The 17,980-nt window shown below is 36.8% G+C and overlaps 1 protein-coding gene across 4 annotated transcripts in view; it reads left to right on the top strand.

Annotated features, from left to right (window-relative positions):
- The window catches only part of SEC8 (subunit of exocyst complex 8), a 254,137-nt gene that overhangs the window by 144,306 nt on the left and 91,851 nt on the right, over positions 1-17,980 (top strand). For 2 of the 4 annotated variants that reach the window (XM_089788245.1, XM_089788246.1), the window contains exons 16-18: positions 6,486-6,586; positions 8,119-8,231; positions 8,447-8,554. In XM_089788245.1, the coding sequence (XP_089644371.1) occupies positions 6,486-6,586; positions 8,119-8,231; positions 8,447-8,554 (322 nt within the window). Of the gene's footprint in view, positions 1-6,485; positions 6,587-8,118; positions 8,232-8,446; positions 8,559-17,980 lie in introns of all 4 variants that reach the window. The other 2 variants (XM_089788243.1, XM_089788244.1) reach the window with 1 other exon arrangement.

Genomic DNA, 17,980 nt, shown 5'->3' with positions numbered 1-17,980 from the left:
ATGTGCAAGGTTTCTCAGTGTCACTGGCCTCCCTGTCAATACCAGAACCAATGCCAACATCTGTATAACCTGTACTACCTGAATCTCCTAAACCACTTGCACCCCTATCATCTATTTTATCAAAATGTATAACAGACTCTCCATCACCAAGTGGAGAATTATGACCTCTGCGGGTGTAGTGCATACCAGATATGAATCTCTGTGCCATGCTAAACCCCAATTCCCTACAAGTTGGTAGGAAACTACTTTAATACTACTGTAAGAGCCCTGTTGGCCTTCTCTGAAGCTCTGATAAAGAATGTGTCTTTTTGTTTAATTGTTTTGTTTTCGCAATATAGATTTTTTTGGTATTTTCAAATAAAAATAGAATGTTGAAAGAGCAATCAAAACAATTACTAGCATTTCTACATAGTAACATGGAGACACGTCACCCCCTTTTTGCCCTAGTTCTTGAAGATGGGGACGCACCAAGGACTTGGGGACCTCCTCCCCAGTGATGCAACTAGATTCTGCCACCTCCGCTGAGGATGGGGGGATGTCCCATTGTTGACTATTTGCTGATTTGATTATTTATGTTCAATGTTCGATGTTCCAATTCAGCGTAATGTTCAAGTATTACTATTTACTCTTCTACATCTTTATATTTTATATTGTAATATATCTTTTCATAACTAACATTTTAAGTACCATATGTATAGTATATACAACAACCCCCCACCTGCCATTGTCCCCTCTCTGTTCCCCAAATTATGGCCCCTTTGTCCCCCCATCCCAGAAACTTTTTCCCCCATCCCCTAGGGCAGTGTAATTAGACAATTATAGTATCAAACCAAGCATTTGCAATTATAAGTTTGCCAGTTATTACAATCTTTTCTCATAAAATTGCAGTTAAAATTTAGGAACCTGATTATGGTTGGCGTTCCAATGTGTAGCAGCAGATTGGCTGAATCACCAACGCCAATCACGGTAAAACTCAATGCCCATTCAAGTTGCAGCAGTCCCAAATGCTAATGTTGTCTGTGTTAGTGTAGTTTTTTATTTTTCCTATTTTGCTAGGTTTTTCCTACACCTTTTAATAATCTCGCTTAGGTTAATAAAGCATGTTTTATTAGGTGAATGGTTGTGAGGTGTCACCTTCCTACATGTGAGCATCCATTAGCTATCTTGGGAAGATACTTTGCTATCTTTAGTCCGATAGATGGTTGCTCCTCATTGGTTGGTGTTGCCACCTCCTCCCTCTTCCTAGCCTATATAAGCATGCTACCTGGCTTGTATTTGCATCTCTTGTTTTTGCATCCTCTTAATGCTATTTTGCTTCCAGCATTTGCATTACTTTCTTGGAGACTAACTCTATGATGCTATTTTGATTTTGTATCATTTGCATTCATAGTTTAGATATTTACTCTTTGCACTAGTTTTCTGGGTTATTAATCTTTTCAGATTCTAACAGTCTGACAGATCCAACGTCACTTCATACAGGTCCTTTGAAACTCAGGACCTTTGTTAGGAAGATGAATGCCAAATGAAGGTGCAAATGCAGGCTCCAAATGCCCACTTGCAGCAGGAAATTGGTAGCCTTCAAGCTACAGTAAATAGAATATGAAGGCAAGCAAAACCACATCAAAACAGGGTATAAATCGCAGCCCCAATTGTTCTCCAAAAATTGCTAGCAATGGCCTTCCCAAACAACTACAAACTCACATCAAAATGAAGGAAATGATTGGTGTCCAAACCCTGTTCATATTGCAGCAAGATAATGGATAATTTTGGTATACAACAGCACCAAAATTCCAATCAGTATAATTAGAATTAATTCCTAGATATTCAGAGCATAATTCACCACATCTTTTAGTGTTCCAATGTGCAAACATAGAGGAATTGGTCCTCACAAAACCCTTGTTGAAAACCTTCAGCAAATTCACACTGTGATAAAATCAGTAGGCAAGAATATGGGTCAATTTTCTCAATAGAGTCTCTTTTATAACACAAAATGAAGTGTGGCATCTCCAATACACTGTTCACTTAAGCTGCTTCTTGCACACAGTTTCAAATTATAACACTTAAATGATAAAGTCATATATTAAGATAGTCCTAATAAATAACTCATAATATGAAGCTTAATTAATTGACCCATTCAAATATTGATGATGCCCAATACCATTTGCCTCCATTGCAATGCTAAAAATAGTAATTAACCATAATTAATTTACAATAAATTGCAAGTCTATCAATAGAGACCCTCATATCAAGCTGTCAGCTCGTGAGGTTTGTAATGATGAACTAACCATGCCCTGCTACAAGAACATGCTAAAATGGGGACATTGCAAACAGAAAGAGAGAGAAGGGAAGAGAGCCTCAACAGGGAGAGCTTAAACCCATACTGTAAAATCTACACAGCTGTGGAGAACCCCAAAACAAAAGGATAAGCCATAGAACAAGCAAGAGGTCCATACTACTTCTGGCGCTTCTTGAAGGAAGAGGAAGAAGACTGGTAGTAAAGAGGATTTTTCTGGGGGTTCACAAGTCGAGAATGTCTAAAAGGGGGTCCAAGCTAGTGTTGCCACACATTGAGTGAATCCCAGAGAAGGAGGTCATAAGTTGGTAGGATTTGGTATCATGGTGTTGATACATATGTTGAAGTGAGCAATCTTGAAGCCTAATGAGCTTATGAATATAAAGAGAAAGGCATCTCTATTTTGTTAATTTGAAAAATATGGAGAGGGACTAAACTCCTTTGAAAAGGCAATAATTTATGCCTTTAATCTCATAGTATATAGGGTAGCAGAAAATGAAACGCTCCTTGCTCTCAGCCTCATCCATATTGCATGATTGATAATTTCTTCTCTATTTGGCTAGGCGGTGATCATTCTTAGTGCAAAGACAATGATAACCCAACCTGAAGGAACAAAGAGGGATCTAGAGGGAATGTGCCTAGTAGTGGGATAAGTAAGGATAGACAATGAGTTTTTCTATACTCTAGAAAGTGATCATCATAGAATGCCATCTTTGGGCAAAGACACTTGCGGGGCTTAGCCCAAGTAGTGTGAATGAAACTGCTTGTATATATTGGTTTTGATACTCTTGTTCAACTCTTGGCTAGGTGGGAGGAGATAGGGAGGAGCATTAAGAGAGTGTTGGAAGGGAGGGAGATGATCTATCTCAGTCCCTATAGAGCCAAGAAGAGTCAAGGCCTCAACAAACCAACCATGGGGTTTTGTCAAAGAGACAGAGGCAACAATGGTCTGAGAAGAGCAATAAGCGACAGATACCCCTCCCTTGAGTTTGCAAACGTCATAGGTGATGCAAGAACCAATTAAGATTGAAGATGACCTTGAGTCTGAAAGGGTGAGCCCCAAACTCCACTAGAATAATATTATAAGGGATGGACTTCTTGCATCTAATGATCTGTCAAAGAACCTAAACTTGTTCCTTAAAAGCTCAATCAAACTCCAATAAGACCCCCAAACCATAGAACTGTAAAGGACAATAGGCCGAATCAATGTCCATCAGTGTCAATTTGGATGTGGTGACATGGAAGTGATGACAAAAACATTATCTCTCAAGAAAGTCCAAAAAACCATAACCCTTAATCATACGTGGCTAGAGGGCAGGTCTCAAGTTGATTCATGAGCCAAAGAACTCAACCCCTAGGTATTTGTAAGAATAAGAGATCTCCATCTCCGCCACTCTGAAGAAAAAATGAAGGTGAGAAGTCTTGAGACAATTGAAGGCCATCATCGTAGTTTTTCCCAAATTAACTATAAATTGTCGTAAGTCACAAAATGCCTCAAGACTATCAAGCTGTCTTTGCAAAATTTACAAAGTGGAAGCCAATAAATCATCATTGCCAAAATGCCTACTAGAGATCAAAACTTGATAAAGTAGGCAACCGACCTTGGTATGAGAGTGCTCTCGAAGAAACTCCTCCAACTCATCAATGTAGATACTAAAAAAATTAGGTGGTAGGGGAAAGCCCTGTTTGATCAATAGTGCTCTAGATGAAGTCGGAGAAGCCACCCGAGGTCGTAAGACATCTCAACACACTGTAGTAAAGTCTCATGATATCTGTAAGGAGAATCTTTGAAATACGAATGTCACTAAGTCATTAGGGTCAAAAGCTTTGCAAAAGTCCACAAAACAACAATAAACCTTTGAGCAGTGATGCCAAATCTCTTCAATAATAGCTTGAAGAGTTAAAATATGGTTAGTTGTATGATATTCCATCTTGAAATCAGCTTGTCCCCTTTAATGGATGCATCACTAATACAACTCCTTGAAGAGGATATTGTGTAGGACTATGGCATAAAGTTTAGAGCAAGTGTGGCCAACCTTGATAGTCTTGTAATTGTGCTAGTGTATTTTTCTAAGTTGCTCTAATATTAACATAGTGGTGCATGAACTTATTTTCTACAACATACTACATACCTTCACACACACATATATGTATGTATATTTTGTACGAATGAACTTGAAACGAATCTGAACCCAATCCCCCCAATTTTTTGGATGAATCTTGAGCCCAAATCTCGAACCCGCATCGATACAAGAATCTGAATTGGCAATCTAGTTTTCTTGGACAGAAATACTTCTGATCATAGTTTGAAATATGGTTATTGGTAACTTATCACCAAGGGGGGAAGGAAGATATTGGGAGATTGATATCAGAGATAAGTCGGAAACTTCTTGGGAAAATATTGGGAACTTAAAACCTATTTTTCCGATCAAAAATCTGTTTTTCCAGTCTTGGTGAAACCTTCTTTCTCTTCTTTTCCCTTTATGTCTTCTCCAAATCTATTTTTCTAATAAAATAAATGCTTTTAGCCCTTTTCTGTGCCATCACTACCTATAACAGACCCGCAGGTGATAAATTTGCAATTTATCGTGATAAAACAGAGAAATATCGCCAATATTTTACCAAATTCTCTGTAATATTCTGAATATTTTGTGTGATAACTTGACCTTACTTCTTGGTAGCCGGAAAATATCATGATAAGTAGACTTATCACAACTATATCTGTGGTATTTTGAACTATGCTTCTAATTGTCTTTTGATTTTTATAAAAGTTTTTTTTTTTTAATAAAATATTTTTATTGTTTTGATCATTGACTGTTTTAATATAAAATCAGCATAGTAATACAGGTATGTGTCTTCCCCTTTTTGCCCCATGCACCAAGGACAAGGACGCACCGGGGACTTGGGCTCCATTCCCATGTCCTCAGCAGCACTGCCAGATTCCACCGCCTTCGCCAAGGATGGGGGGACATCCCAGTGTTAATTGTTTGCTGATATATCTATTTTTGTTCAATGTTCGATGTTCCAATTCAATGCAATGTTAAAGTATTTACTCTTTTACGTCTTTATATCTTATATTGCAATACATCTTTTCATAAGTAGCATTTTAAGTACCATATGTATGGTATATACAACCCCTCCAGTTCCCCACCGTCGGCCCCCCACCATCCCCAAATTAAGGCCCCTTTGCCTCCCGCCCTGTCCCGGAAACTTGTTCCCCCATTCCCCCTATACCCCAGAGCGGTGTAACTATGATAGAATGATTATATAATAATATTAATTAAAATTGGTTATAATTTAGTTAATAAATTTGAAAAAACTAATTTTAATATTATACAATACTGTATATCAAAAATATTAATAATTAATTAATTTTTTATGTATGCCTCATTTTTTATACACAACCTTTTCAAACTCCATTTCTTGCTGTATTGTCATTTCTGTCATGTTTTACGTTTCTCATTTATGGTAACATAGAATGGCACTAAAGCTTGTTGGATGAAAATATTGAAAAGCTGTTTTCTTTTGACTTTTAGTTTTTTTCCTCTTTAACGTGTTTATAGGGCTATGCAACATTCAAATATTTATTAGAGCCAACCCTGTCCTATACATACAAACTAAAGCTTGAATAAAGCAGCAGGCTAATGGATCCCCATCAGCAGTACTATCAAAAGCTGAGGGTAGATGCATGGACTGACACCATCTAGAGACTAAACAAGTACAACTAAACACACCTCTGACAATATTGATTGAGGGGTTAAAGCCAGAACAAAACCTTTTTTGTCTGAAAAAATATGCTAACTTAGTTGTTTTTGTTAAAATGCATAATTGTTATTACCTGTGATTTCATCTCATCGACTAATGGATAGGAAAATAACTAAAATCAATGTTTGTTCAGTTTGAGAATGCTGAACTTGCCATATTCTTATTAGAGATTCTATAGATATGGTTGTGAGAAACCATGGTGATGTGTTTCTTTGTTCACTGTTTCATGAACAAAATCTGTGTTCCAAAATTTTCTCTTTAGTATGTATTTCAACATGCAGCGCCCACTCTTTCACCATGGGTGTGATCTCATCTTTAAAGTTTAAACTAAACCATGGAAATATCATTAGCACATCGTAGAAGTTGGTTATACCATGTCTGTTCTATTGTTATAATTATTTATTTATTTTTGTTTATCGGTCAACAGGAATGATGGGCTCCAAGCTTTCATTGAGAATTTTGTGAAAGATCATTTTCTTCCTGCTATGTTTGTTGATTATCGAAAGTGTGTTCAGCAAGCGATAGCAAGTAAGTTGTTAGCACAAAAGTTTATAGGTTGGTTGAATTTATTAAGAACAATCAAAATGATGAGTCTTGAATATGAATTTTATCATCTAAACATTGTGTTTTGGGACTTGAATCAACAAAAATCCCTGTATTTGAGCACTGTTATTAAAAAACTGTATACTTGCATAGGCTACAAGCTTAGATAAGATCTCTTAATCCTATCCAGTATCATGTAAGCTGCACACATTGTTAAAAGTGCAATTCCCGTTGACTCTTTCTGCTCCTTTCTACAAGACAACTTCAAAAGGTGACGGATGGCAATTCATGACATTGAGAATTTAACCACATGATCAAGGTGCCATTGAGAATTTAGCAAGATGATCGAAGTTCCATTGAGAACTTGAGAATATCATTTGCTTGAAGTCTGTAGTTTCAAGCCATGTGGCCCATTTTCTTGCAATAGTAGCTTGAAGTTTTCCCTTTTCTTTATTTGTTCTTCTAAAATTTGTGTATATTGCTATTTAAATTTTTACTTTCTTAGTTTGGAAGTTGAAACTGAAATATCCATTTTCAAAATTTATGCGAACTGTGAATATCCTTCTGACTAGAACTGTGAATACCCTTCTGACTAGTTGCCTTTAATAGCTTACACTATCTAAATGTTGATACAAACCCAAGCTCTTGAAAGAAAGAAAATCTACAATGCCTAGGTGGTGAGTGGGAAAGCCCTAGGTACAGGGTTGGAAACCCTAGGTTCTGGTTTTTCTTGCCCTGGCTGTGCACTGTTCAAAATATGCTTAAAACCCTTTGAAAAAATGAAAATCGATGAATCCTGTTTGCATAAAATGGCTAAAAAAGAACATGAGTTGTGGTCTGAAAACCTTACTTATAGATGTGCCCTAGCCATGGGCAGAATAAAGTGGTAAAAAATGCGATTTTTCAGAAACAATTCTGGTGCAATTTCATACAAAATTAGTGCCCATGTTCTAACACAAAATCCGCCCTTTGTTTTAGACAAAGTAGGCATGATTTAACACAAAGATCACGATTTAGGAGATTGGGAGCTACAATTTCCATGAAGATGTGGATATGCTTTTATTAGAAATACCTATGCACATAAATCTCGAAAACTATTACAATTTTCCCAAAAAAAAACCCTTGCAATCTGATATTCAAACCCTTGCTTTTGCTGCACCACAATGATAAGAACTCTAATTTTTCATATAATTCCCAGCTTTTATACCATGCTGTAGAAACCAATAGAACTGGATGTATTGTTATTTTATTAGATATCAGGATACAGATTACAATGAGGTTCACATCCTTATACAGACCACCCATGGATCCTATATCACATGTACTTTTTCAATCACAACTCTTAATTGATTGTGTTCAGTAAGATGTAGTATACGTTGAAAATTATCTTGGAAATGACTCTTTTTCACTGTAAAATTGTGAGATCCAATATTGATCTAAGATTGTTTCTTTACTACTTATTAATCTGTATGCACTACAAACTGAGGTTGATATGATGGGGTTGGTCAATTTTTTAGGCCCTGCTGCTTTTAGGCCACGAGCTCATGCTGGTGCAGTGTATAGTCCATCAGTTGAAGAGGGCCGTCCAGTGCTTCAGGGACTGCTTGCCATTGATCATCTTGCAAAAGAGGTATATCCATTCTTTTGGTATCTTTGGCAGAGACATTTATTCTAGTGGAATCATGGATTGGTAAACATAGTAATTTGTAATCTACTGTTCACTGGGACTACTGAGAGTAATGATATTCAGACTTCTTATTGCTTTTTCCCACTTATTGTACATATTTTCAATAAACTGCTACTTAAAGTCAAATTAGCTGAAGATATTTCTTATCATCCCATTAGGTATTAGGATGGGCACAAGCCATGCCAAAGTATGCGGGTGAGCTTGTGGAGTATGTACAAACTTTTCTCGAACGTGCCTATGAACGATGTCGGACATCTTATATGGAGGCAAGTCTAGTATATAATTTGATTCATTTTCAAGTATTATATTCTAAGAGCTTGTTTGTGGGTATAATGATCTGTATTGCAAGTTAGTCTATTGGTTTTTTGACATATACTTTCTTTGATTATCATTCCTGACACCTATTTGTTTTTTTGTGAACTAAAAACTTTTAAGAAGATATCTTAGAGTGTTATTTTTGCACTTGAGATAAAAGGAATAAGATCAGCTGTAACTTTCAGATTTTTGTCTCCCTTTCGAAGGGGATGATATGAGATTACCAAATTTGCCAAATACTTACAAAATGTGTACATTAATAGTTTTAAAATTCTCATTAACTTAGAACACCAGCCCAAGTGAGAAATATAATAGTAGATCGAATTTCCCAGCATTCTGGTACCCTTGTCTCTATCTTCTTTGGCAACGAGTCCTCTTGGATTTTGGAACTATTTAATGCTGCCATGTTTTCATGTGTTGTTTCATTTTGTTTTCTAAGGTTCCATTTTAAAAAAAAAAAAAGGATGGAAAACAATTTTACTCAGGAAATGCATCAAGTAGTTCAGAGAGCACATAACTGTCTCACCGAGTCTCCAAAAGTGTACAGAAAAGAAATAGTAAGCATGCAAGGTTACCTCCTCAAACTATACAAAATAAGTAGCCCTATACAACACTATTAGAAACAAGATCGGAGAGTATGTTATAGAGAATATACTAAGTTGCTGAATCATGGGATCTTTTGGATGATTCCGGGTACAAAATGTACCAGAATCAGATTCTGAAATGAGCCTCCTTTGGGTGCATCCAGGGTTCATGTTTTTATTTGCCCAAATGTTTAGTAATTTTAGTTTGATTTTTTTGACACTGCTCATTGGTGAACTCTGAACTTATCTATCATAAGATTCTAATTTGATCTTTTTAATATTGAAACCTGAATTAAAATAAGAATGTCATGTTTCAAACTCTGAAATTTGTAATGGTTTTGTTTAGCATATGTATTGGTATACGACATTCTAAACTTAACCCTGTCGTTTGGCTGCATATATATATAAAATTCTATTTTGTATGAACATACCGAAAATGTACCTAACTACCATAAAAGTTTCTACTTTACGGCTTTACGGGTGTTTTGAACCCATGTACTTGTTCCCATTCTCATACCTGATTTGGTAACTTGATATCATGCTGAATCAGAAAACATATCCAAAACATAAAACCAGTTTGCTGCTGGAGTGTACATAATGCAATGGAGGCATCAGAAAATTGCGTGCTATATCTGAAGATTCTGAATGATTCTTGTCCATCCCAACCATGCTGCAGATCTGCCAGTGAGAAGCCTTCATTTGATCTAACTTTTTTAACAGCCCATTCCTTTTCCATCATGAGTGGAGAATCTGGTTTTGCTTTTATTCTCTTCCGTCTTATACTGCTGCTCTGCAGGGTTCCACTCAGTGTAATTCTTGACAAATTTCCAGGTCTGTCCATATAAAATCTCAGATCTGTGAAGAGTTGACTGTCACTATACCATTCTTAACCAGTTTCAAAAACTCAAGCATTTTATTTCCATGGTCACAGTTACCTGAATGGTAACAGTATGGAACATGTCTCTTTTTTAACTCAAGCAACCTCTCTTTCCCTTGGAAATTTTCTTTATTTGTAAAAACCCAAATATGCCAAAGAATATGGATGAAAAGAACTAAACAAAACAGATTGCAAACTTTAGACAACTTATATTGGCAAATAAAATATCAGTCCACACAACTTTATCTTTCCAACCATTTGGATCATAGAATAAGATATTCCAAATTCCCTTGGCATTGAAACATTAAAAAAACACGCGTTTAATTGTTTCATATGTGCTACACACAATACAAATGTCAATATCGACATTCATTAGCTTAAAAGGCAGTCTTTGAAAAGTCAACAGCCATTTGAAACATACTGTCTTGGGTTCTATTACATTGCTGCATATTCCACTGAGATTAACCTGCCGATTTTTGTTAGAATAGACATGTTCCAGAATTGGTTAGGATGATCAAACAGAGATTACAGATAGTTTTATAAATCAACTTAGCATTAACTTAATCCAATTTAGTACCAGTAGACCAAGAAAGATGATTGTACCAAGTATTTATTAGAAGAACAAGTTTTAGGAAGCATAAGGGAGCTGCATGCTATACTAAGAACAGAATAGGTTCTCTAATAAATAGCAGGTAAGTCAAATTCACAGCTCAAAGAAGCCCATTGTTTGAGGCGACCATCACTGAAAATGTCACTATAGCACTTCATTCCTTTGCAATTCTAGTTTTTAGCAGAACAACCTTGCAAAAGAGCAAGGGGTTTCTCATTATAATATAGATTCCACCAAATAGATCTTTCACTATTGATCCTATTATTACTGATAATGTTATTTTTAATGATCTGACTTCTAATGGACTCCTAGGGTCTCCAAATGCTTTTAAATAAATTGGAACCTAAAGGACTCACTGGGATGGGACCAGCTATAAAATCACAAAATGGGAGCAACTTCCAGAAGTTGACTGCTTAGGGACAACATTCCTGACATGTGTCTAACAAGAACTTTCCAAGACTCCTAACCATTCAGGGCCTTAATGATCCATTGGAAGCTAAGGCCATATATGGTCATACCCTTGATGTTAAGGTCTTTCAAGCCCAGGCATCTCCATTTCTAATCCATTGATCACGAACTCCATTTGACTGATTGTTGTTTGTTTATTCCTTTGCCATCTAACCAAAGGAACTTTTGGATCTGATGTCATTGATTTGATACCCACCAAATAGCCGCACAAAAGAATAATATAGACTGTAAGATGAAAGGATTTTTGGCACATTTATATCCTTATAGCCAAAGATAGATATTTGCTTCTTTCATCTCCCAAGCTTGCAATCTATTTTTCCTTCGATTTATATCCACATCCTTTAGGAAAGGACTAAGAGAAAATGGGACGCCCAAGTATCTAACTTGTCTAGTGGGTCCTACCCAGTCAAAATCATACTTTGAAACCATTGAGAAGGTGTATCTTGCACACCTAACGCATTTTATTTAGAGTTGGAAAGCTTGGCACTAGATGCCATACAAAAGAAATTGAATTTAATCACCTTGGAGTCCATCTTCTTCTCATTCAACTTTTAAAAACAGAGCAATATCATCTGCAAATCAGATGCCTACAGGATCATCCTTAGTGGGAAGAGAAATGCCTCTTATTCTAAGGGAAAGACTGGAATACCTTAATAAGTTGTATAAGGCATTTGAATCAATAATAAAGAAGGCTGAGACAAGGGGGTAGCCTTGCTTGTTTGACTTTTCCAATATGAGTGATTCATTTTTAGAGCGATTGACATCTACTTGAGGTACACTTTCTTTCATAATAATCTATATCATATGACAAAAGCTGGTAGGGAATCTAAATGCTTCAAGAGCCATGAGTAAGAAAGAACATAGTTGCAATAATCACAAATAAATCACCAAGTAGAGAAAAACTTGAGAGTTATTCTTCTTAGTAAGTTTTTACAAGCTTTTCTTGCAAGATTAAATTCAGAGAGTTCTAATGAAAATCTCAGCAAGTCTGAGTGAAAACCTCGACCACAGATCTATAAAAGGAGGTTGACATCAAAATGAAAGTTTAATTTATTTTTCTTCGAGTTCTTCTATTCTACTCGAGACAAAAAATGCTTCCAAACTATTGTAAGGTCTTTTGCAAGCATCCTAGTCGATTTGAAGCAGATTTGAAGCACATTTGAAGTGGATTTGAAGCCCATTCAAAGTGGGTTTCTAAGGGAGTTCAAACATGCCGATTTTGGTGGGGAAATCATGTCAAATGAAGTTGATGTTTTTTATGCCCACTTTACTGGGTTCCCCCTTGTCCCCATTGAGTGGCACAACATTGTTTTATCTCCTTTTTGTTGCATCTAGGTTTATAGAAACTCAATAATGGGATCTTAAGTACTCTAAATTGCTTTAGAGTCTAATGAACAAGATTTAATACCATTGTTTCTAGGTTGGGGATCTATTCAAAGCTTGTCAAGCTGAGTGAGGAGGCACAACTACAAGTGACTCGTAGGACTAGACCTTCTACCTCTCCCCTAGTTTTTACCTAAGCTAGGAAGAGGAAGATGTAAACTGTTTTGATGTTGTATTTACTTATAGTTGTACACGGACTTTTTGCTATTCTAATTTTTCTTTAGACTATTAGGCTACTAGCCATTAGCATTCCAGGATAAGGATGGCATTTTGTACCCATATTGCATTTAAATATATCTAGACTCACCTTGTTCCTTTTGTTTGTTCATTTACTCACTCATCAGATGCATCTTCTCATTGAATTTTGCCAAAAATATGCAAAACAATAAATCAATATTAATTACGTGAGCTATGCTAACAAGTCACTTCAATTTTAGCACCCATTATTAGTCTAACCCATTTGTAAAATAATTTCCCCTGCCCCTATTGTTAATATGGGAATAAAATACATCGCATGAACTGGAAACAGAACTGTATGTCTGCACATACTTTTAGGCTTGCAAACTATTATCTCAATCTTGTTGTACATGGTCACCTACATATGAGAACTTCTCTCGCTTTCTCTTACAATGAACTCATTACCGACTGATCACACTTCCAAGAAGTCTGACAGTCAGAGGATCTTTGTAGTTAACTGCTCTCCTATACAACTATTTACAACATCAATGATTTTCCTTGATCTTCAAATGGGTATAGTCAACCAACAATACTTAACGACCACATATAGTAGCTCACCAAACAATACAAGGTAAGAATAGGGATAGACTCATTTACTCATGTCAAGCATTAATGAGACTAGCCTCACTTCGCTTACTATGCTTTTATCGATGGATAGGGATATAAACACATCCACCCATGGATTCAAGGATAGGGACTAACACATCTATTCAAGTCTTACATCAATTTTGGATAGGGACAAACACATCTATCCAACATTAGTTATGAACACGGACACACATCTGCTCACAGCAATTATGATTAGGGACAAACTCATGCAATTATAATTACTAACTCATGTGAATGTGGAGAAACATTTCCAATCAGTTACACGATCTTGTGAATAGGACAAACACATCCATTCACACACAACCAAGAGTTATGATTGGGGACATACACATCTAACCACAATATTTGAGAAGCCGCTCCTTATTATCACGTAGGCAGCCACCTTTGCAGTTCACTGCCACTATGATCACAAAGAATATGACATGGTTGCTGCTGCCACCTAGAAACTGATCTTGGCTTTAGTCATTTTGGCACAATTTAAATTTTATTTTGTCACTAGAGTATTCTCACAACCCTGTCACTAGAGATTGATGAGAGGTTGTTGAATTTCCTCTAGCCCCTTGCGCTTCCAACCTCCAATAAAATTGATACTTAGCAAATTTGTCTTTCGAGGCTTATTTCATCAGTTGTGAAGGAACAATATATCCTCCTCCCTTTCGAGTGGGGTACACCGATCATGTGCTCCAATTGACACAAATGGTTTTATATTTTTCTAAGTTTAACACTTACACATTTTGATAGACATAATTTTGAGAGCTCTAAACCAGTAACAGTAAAGTATATGCTCCTTACCTCTCTCTTGAACAATATAGTACTCCCTCCTTGTGAATCTTTGACCTCTATATGAAAATTTTGTATTGATGCAGAAACTTTTAAGGTTGTGATCATCCTTGGGCAAGTTAGCACGGGCTAGCCAACAAATAAACTACAAATCCACAAAAGTTGATCATGGACAATTGAATGTGCAGAAAGTACTGAAGATGTCGTAAAGGAGTCTGCAGGCACAATAATGTGGATCTACCAGAAAATATGCCGTCAAAAGTTCAACAACAAAACTACAAGCTAGTCAAGGAATTAAACTTGCCAAAAGACTGCGAACTAATTAACTGCCATTCAGTCGAGCATTAAACATGGAGAGCACAAATCTTACAGTCACCTCCAATATGTTGCATCCATCTCGATTTCTAATAGAGGATAATCACATTGCATATGAAGCACTTAAGAAGCCCACTAAAGTAAGCAGTTGTGCACTGGAGCTACATTAAACGTGTTGATAGAGATTGTTATCCATAATAGCTAAGTTGTGGATTTAGAAGCAGATGCGACATTCGGATACGAGATGCAGGATGCTTTTTTTTGGATACAGGTGCATTTGGAAATGTCTATATACATAATATTAATATATTTGCAAAGAATTTAAGAAACTTATAAATACAAGAACTTAGAAACTTAGAAATATACAAACATACATCATTTAATAGTATCATATGATACTTCACCATTGATCAAGATTCAAGATTCAAGATTCAAGATATCTCATATGTCAATCAAACATCAAATTGAAACTTCATATGTACGATATTCATATTGAAATTCACTCACGTTCTAGACTCGAAACTACAAAATAGAAAATATAGTTCATGATTCAAGCAATAAGGTCCACTAGATAGTGGATGGAAAATGAAGCACTCTGGAAATTGGTTTGCACGGCAATATGCTCCAGTAGATAGTGGATGGAAAACACTCTAGTTTGCATGTATGCAAGATGTGAAATCATGGACAAATCCCTCGAAAAAATGTCACCTCAATGGGTGCAACATCTATAAAATTAGCTTGTTAGAATGACTTTACAAATTTTCAAGTAAATGTGGTGGCATACATTGTCTCAAGCTCTGCAAACTTTTGCCATTGACCTCTTTGCCTATGCATAGTAGAGCCATAGAACAGGGTATTGAAAGCCTTCAAACCATATGAGGAGGTCCGATAAAGAAGACTCTTTTAAAATACAATGGTTGAAATTGTTCTGTTAGATATATATGCAAAGTTGGCAGCATATACTATAAATTTATTAATCCACCAAAGCATATTAATGCAGAGATTTTTATCATCCGGGTGCCTGAGGGTGGCATCCGGGTGGCACCCACAAGGCATCTGTCTACCTCTAGGTATCTGTTTGTATTAACTTCCGCCTCCATTGTTTGCCAGCAAGTATTGGTATCTTAGCATAATAGCAAAATAATAGCTCTCGAAAGGAAATAGGTCTCACGGCTTGCATACAGGGGAAGGTTTGTGGCCCTCTTGCCTCTGTTGCTACAGATTGAAGCGGGGTTCTTCTAACTGAGAATATTTTAGCAATGATTCCTTTCAAATATTATCTGTTACAAATGTAAATGGCGGAATACTTGAATGAATTAATCAGAGATCAAACTGATCTATATATACAAAGAGGAGAGTCGAATAGAATAGAAACATTCTATTCTAGACTACACCTAAATATTAGAAACATTCTAATATTTACAGAGATATAATAAGATACAATAGTGAGCATTAAAAAGAAACATGAAGGTTATTTTAATACCCCCCCTTAATGCTCAATCTATTTACTACACCAATAGATCCCCTGAATTTAACAAACTTGTCAGGACCAAGGGGTTTTGTGAAAATATCTGCTAATTGCTTTGAGGTAAGAACATAGCGTAACTGAATAGATCCATCTTCTACTAATTGTCGGATGTAATGGCAATGAAGCTCTATGTGCTTGGTTCGTTCATGAAACACTGGGTTCTTGGCAAGTTTGAGTACGCCCTGATTGTCTGAAAACAAAGAAGTCGGACTTGCTTGAGGAATATACATATCTGCAAGCATCTGCTGGAGCCAAACTGCTTCACAAGCTGCCTTGACAGCTCCTCTATATTTTGCTTCTATAGAGGAGAGTGCATGTGCCTGTTGCTTCTTACTGGTCCAAGTAACTGCTGCAGATCTGATACTAAACACATAGCCAGAAGTAGATTTCTTGTCATCAACTGAGCCGGCCCAATCGGAATCAGTGAATCCACTAAGCTGAGGAGTAGTACCCCTTGTGTAAAGAAGACCATAATTTGAAGTATCATGTACATAGCGTAACACACGTTTCGCTGCAATCCAATGGTTAGTCTTGGGGCTTGTCATGAACCGTGAGATGTAGCTGACTGCAAAACTGAGATCAAGTCTAGTAATAGTAAGGTAGATGAGACTACCTACTAGCTCCCTGAAGAGTGTTTCATCTACAAGAGGAGAAATAGATTGTGCGGACAATTTCAAACTAGTCTCCATAGGAGTGAAGGCAGATTTGCAATCTTGCATTCGAAACCTATCAAGCAAAGTTCTGGCATATTTGGATTGAGACGAAAAAATACTGTTGTCAGAATGCCAAACCTCAATACCTAAACAATAATGAAGCAATCTGAGATCTGTCATATCAAAAGTTCTGCATAGATCCTGTTTGATTTCTAAAATCAAATGTTTTGAATTTCTAGTAATGATCAAATCATCCACATAGACAACAAGAAAAAGAATATCATTACCAGAGTGTTTAATATATAGATTATTGTCTGACGGACTACACTGAAATCCTTGAGCAACCAAGTAATGATCAATCTTTATGTACCAAGCCCTAGGGGCCTGTTTAAGACCATAGAGGGCCTTCTGGAGTCTACATACTTTGTGTTTTAAACCGGCAACCTTAAAACCTGGGGGCTGCATCATGTAGTCTTCTTCCTGTAATTCACCATTGAGAAAGGCACTCTTCACATCCATCTGATGAACTTTCCAACCATACTGAGCTGCAATTGCAAGAAGAATGCGAATAGTGCTCATCTTGGCTGTCGGTGCAAATGTCTCCTCATAATCAATGCCTTCGCGCTGGGTGAATCCTCGAGCAACAAGTCTAGCTTTGTATTTGTCCAAGGTACCATCTGCATGGTACTTGACCTTATAGACCCATTTACAGCTAACGGGTTTCTTCCCAGGAGGGACATCTGAAAGAACCCAAGTGTGGTTCTTTTGAAGACTCTGAAGCTCAACATCCATTGCTTGTTCCCATTCTGGAATTCCTTTGGCCTCTGCATATATTTGGGGCTCAGGGATACTGTGGATGTTGGCCATAAGAGCTATATTAACTGTGTTGTGTTGAAGGCTCTTATTTCTGGAGGTTCTACCCTCAATGAGTTCATCAGGACGAAGATCACTAATCGTTTGAGCCCACCATTTTGGCCGAAGATTCGAGGAGCCAATATCAGATGCTGTAGGAATAGCTGGATGAGAAGCAGGAGCAGGAGTTGTATTAGCTGGAAGTGATTGAGGTGGTGTATCAGTAGCATTAGATGACTCATATAAAATAGAAGAACCTAAGTCAGAGATTGTTGAAGACTGAATCTTGGAATGTGGTGGGGAGTGAGAGAGCGGAAATGGTCCAAATTCCTCATCAAACACAACATCACGACTGAAGATTAAACGATCAGTATTTACATCAATCAGTTTGTAGGCCTTATGTGTGTGATTGTATCCTATAAACATAAGTTTCTGGCTTTTGGAATCCAACTTAGTGCGTTTGGCATCAGGAATCCATACA

Source organism: Cupressus sempervirens, chromosome 6 (genome assembly GCF_028749045.1).
Source record: "Cupressus sempervirens isolate cs-2001-9-10 chromosome 6, ASM2874904v1, whole genome shotgun sequence".
Classification (NCBI taxonomy): domain Eukaryota; kingdom Viridiplantae; phylum Streptophyta; class Pinopsida; order Cupressales; family Cupressaceae; genus Cupressus; species Cupressus sempervirens.
Note: the sequence above shows the minus strand (reverse complement) of the source record. Positions and strands in the feature narration are given on the sequence as shown.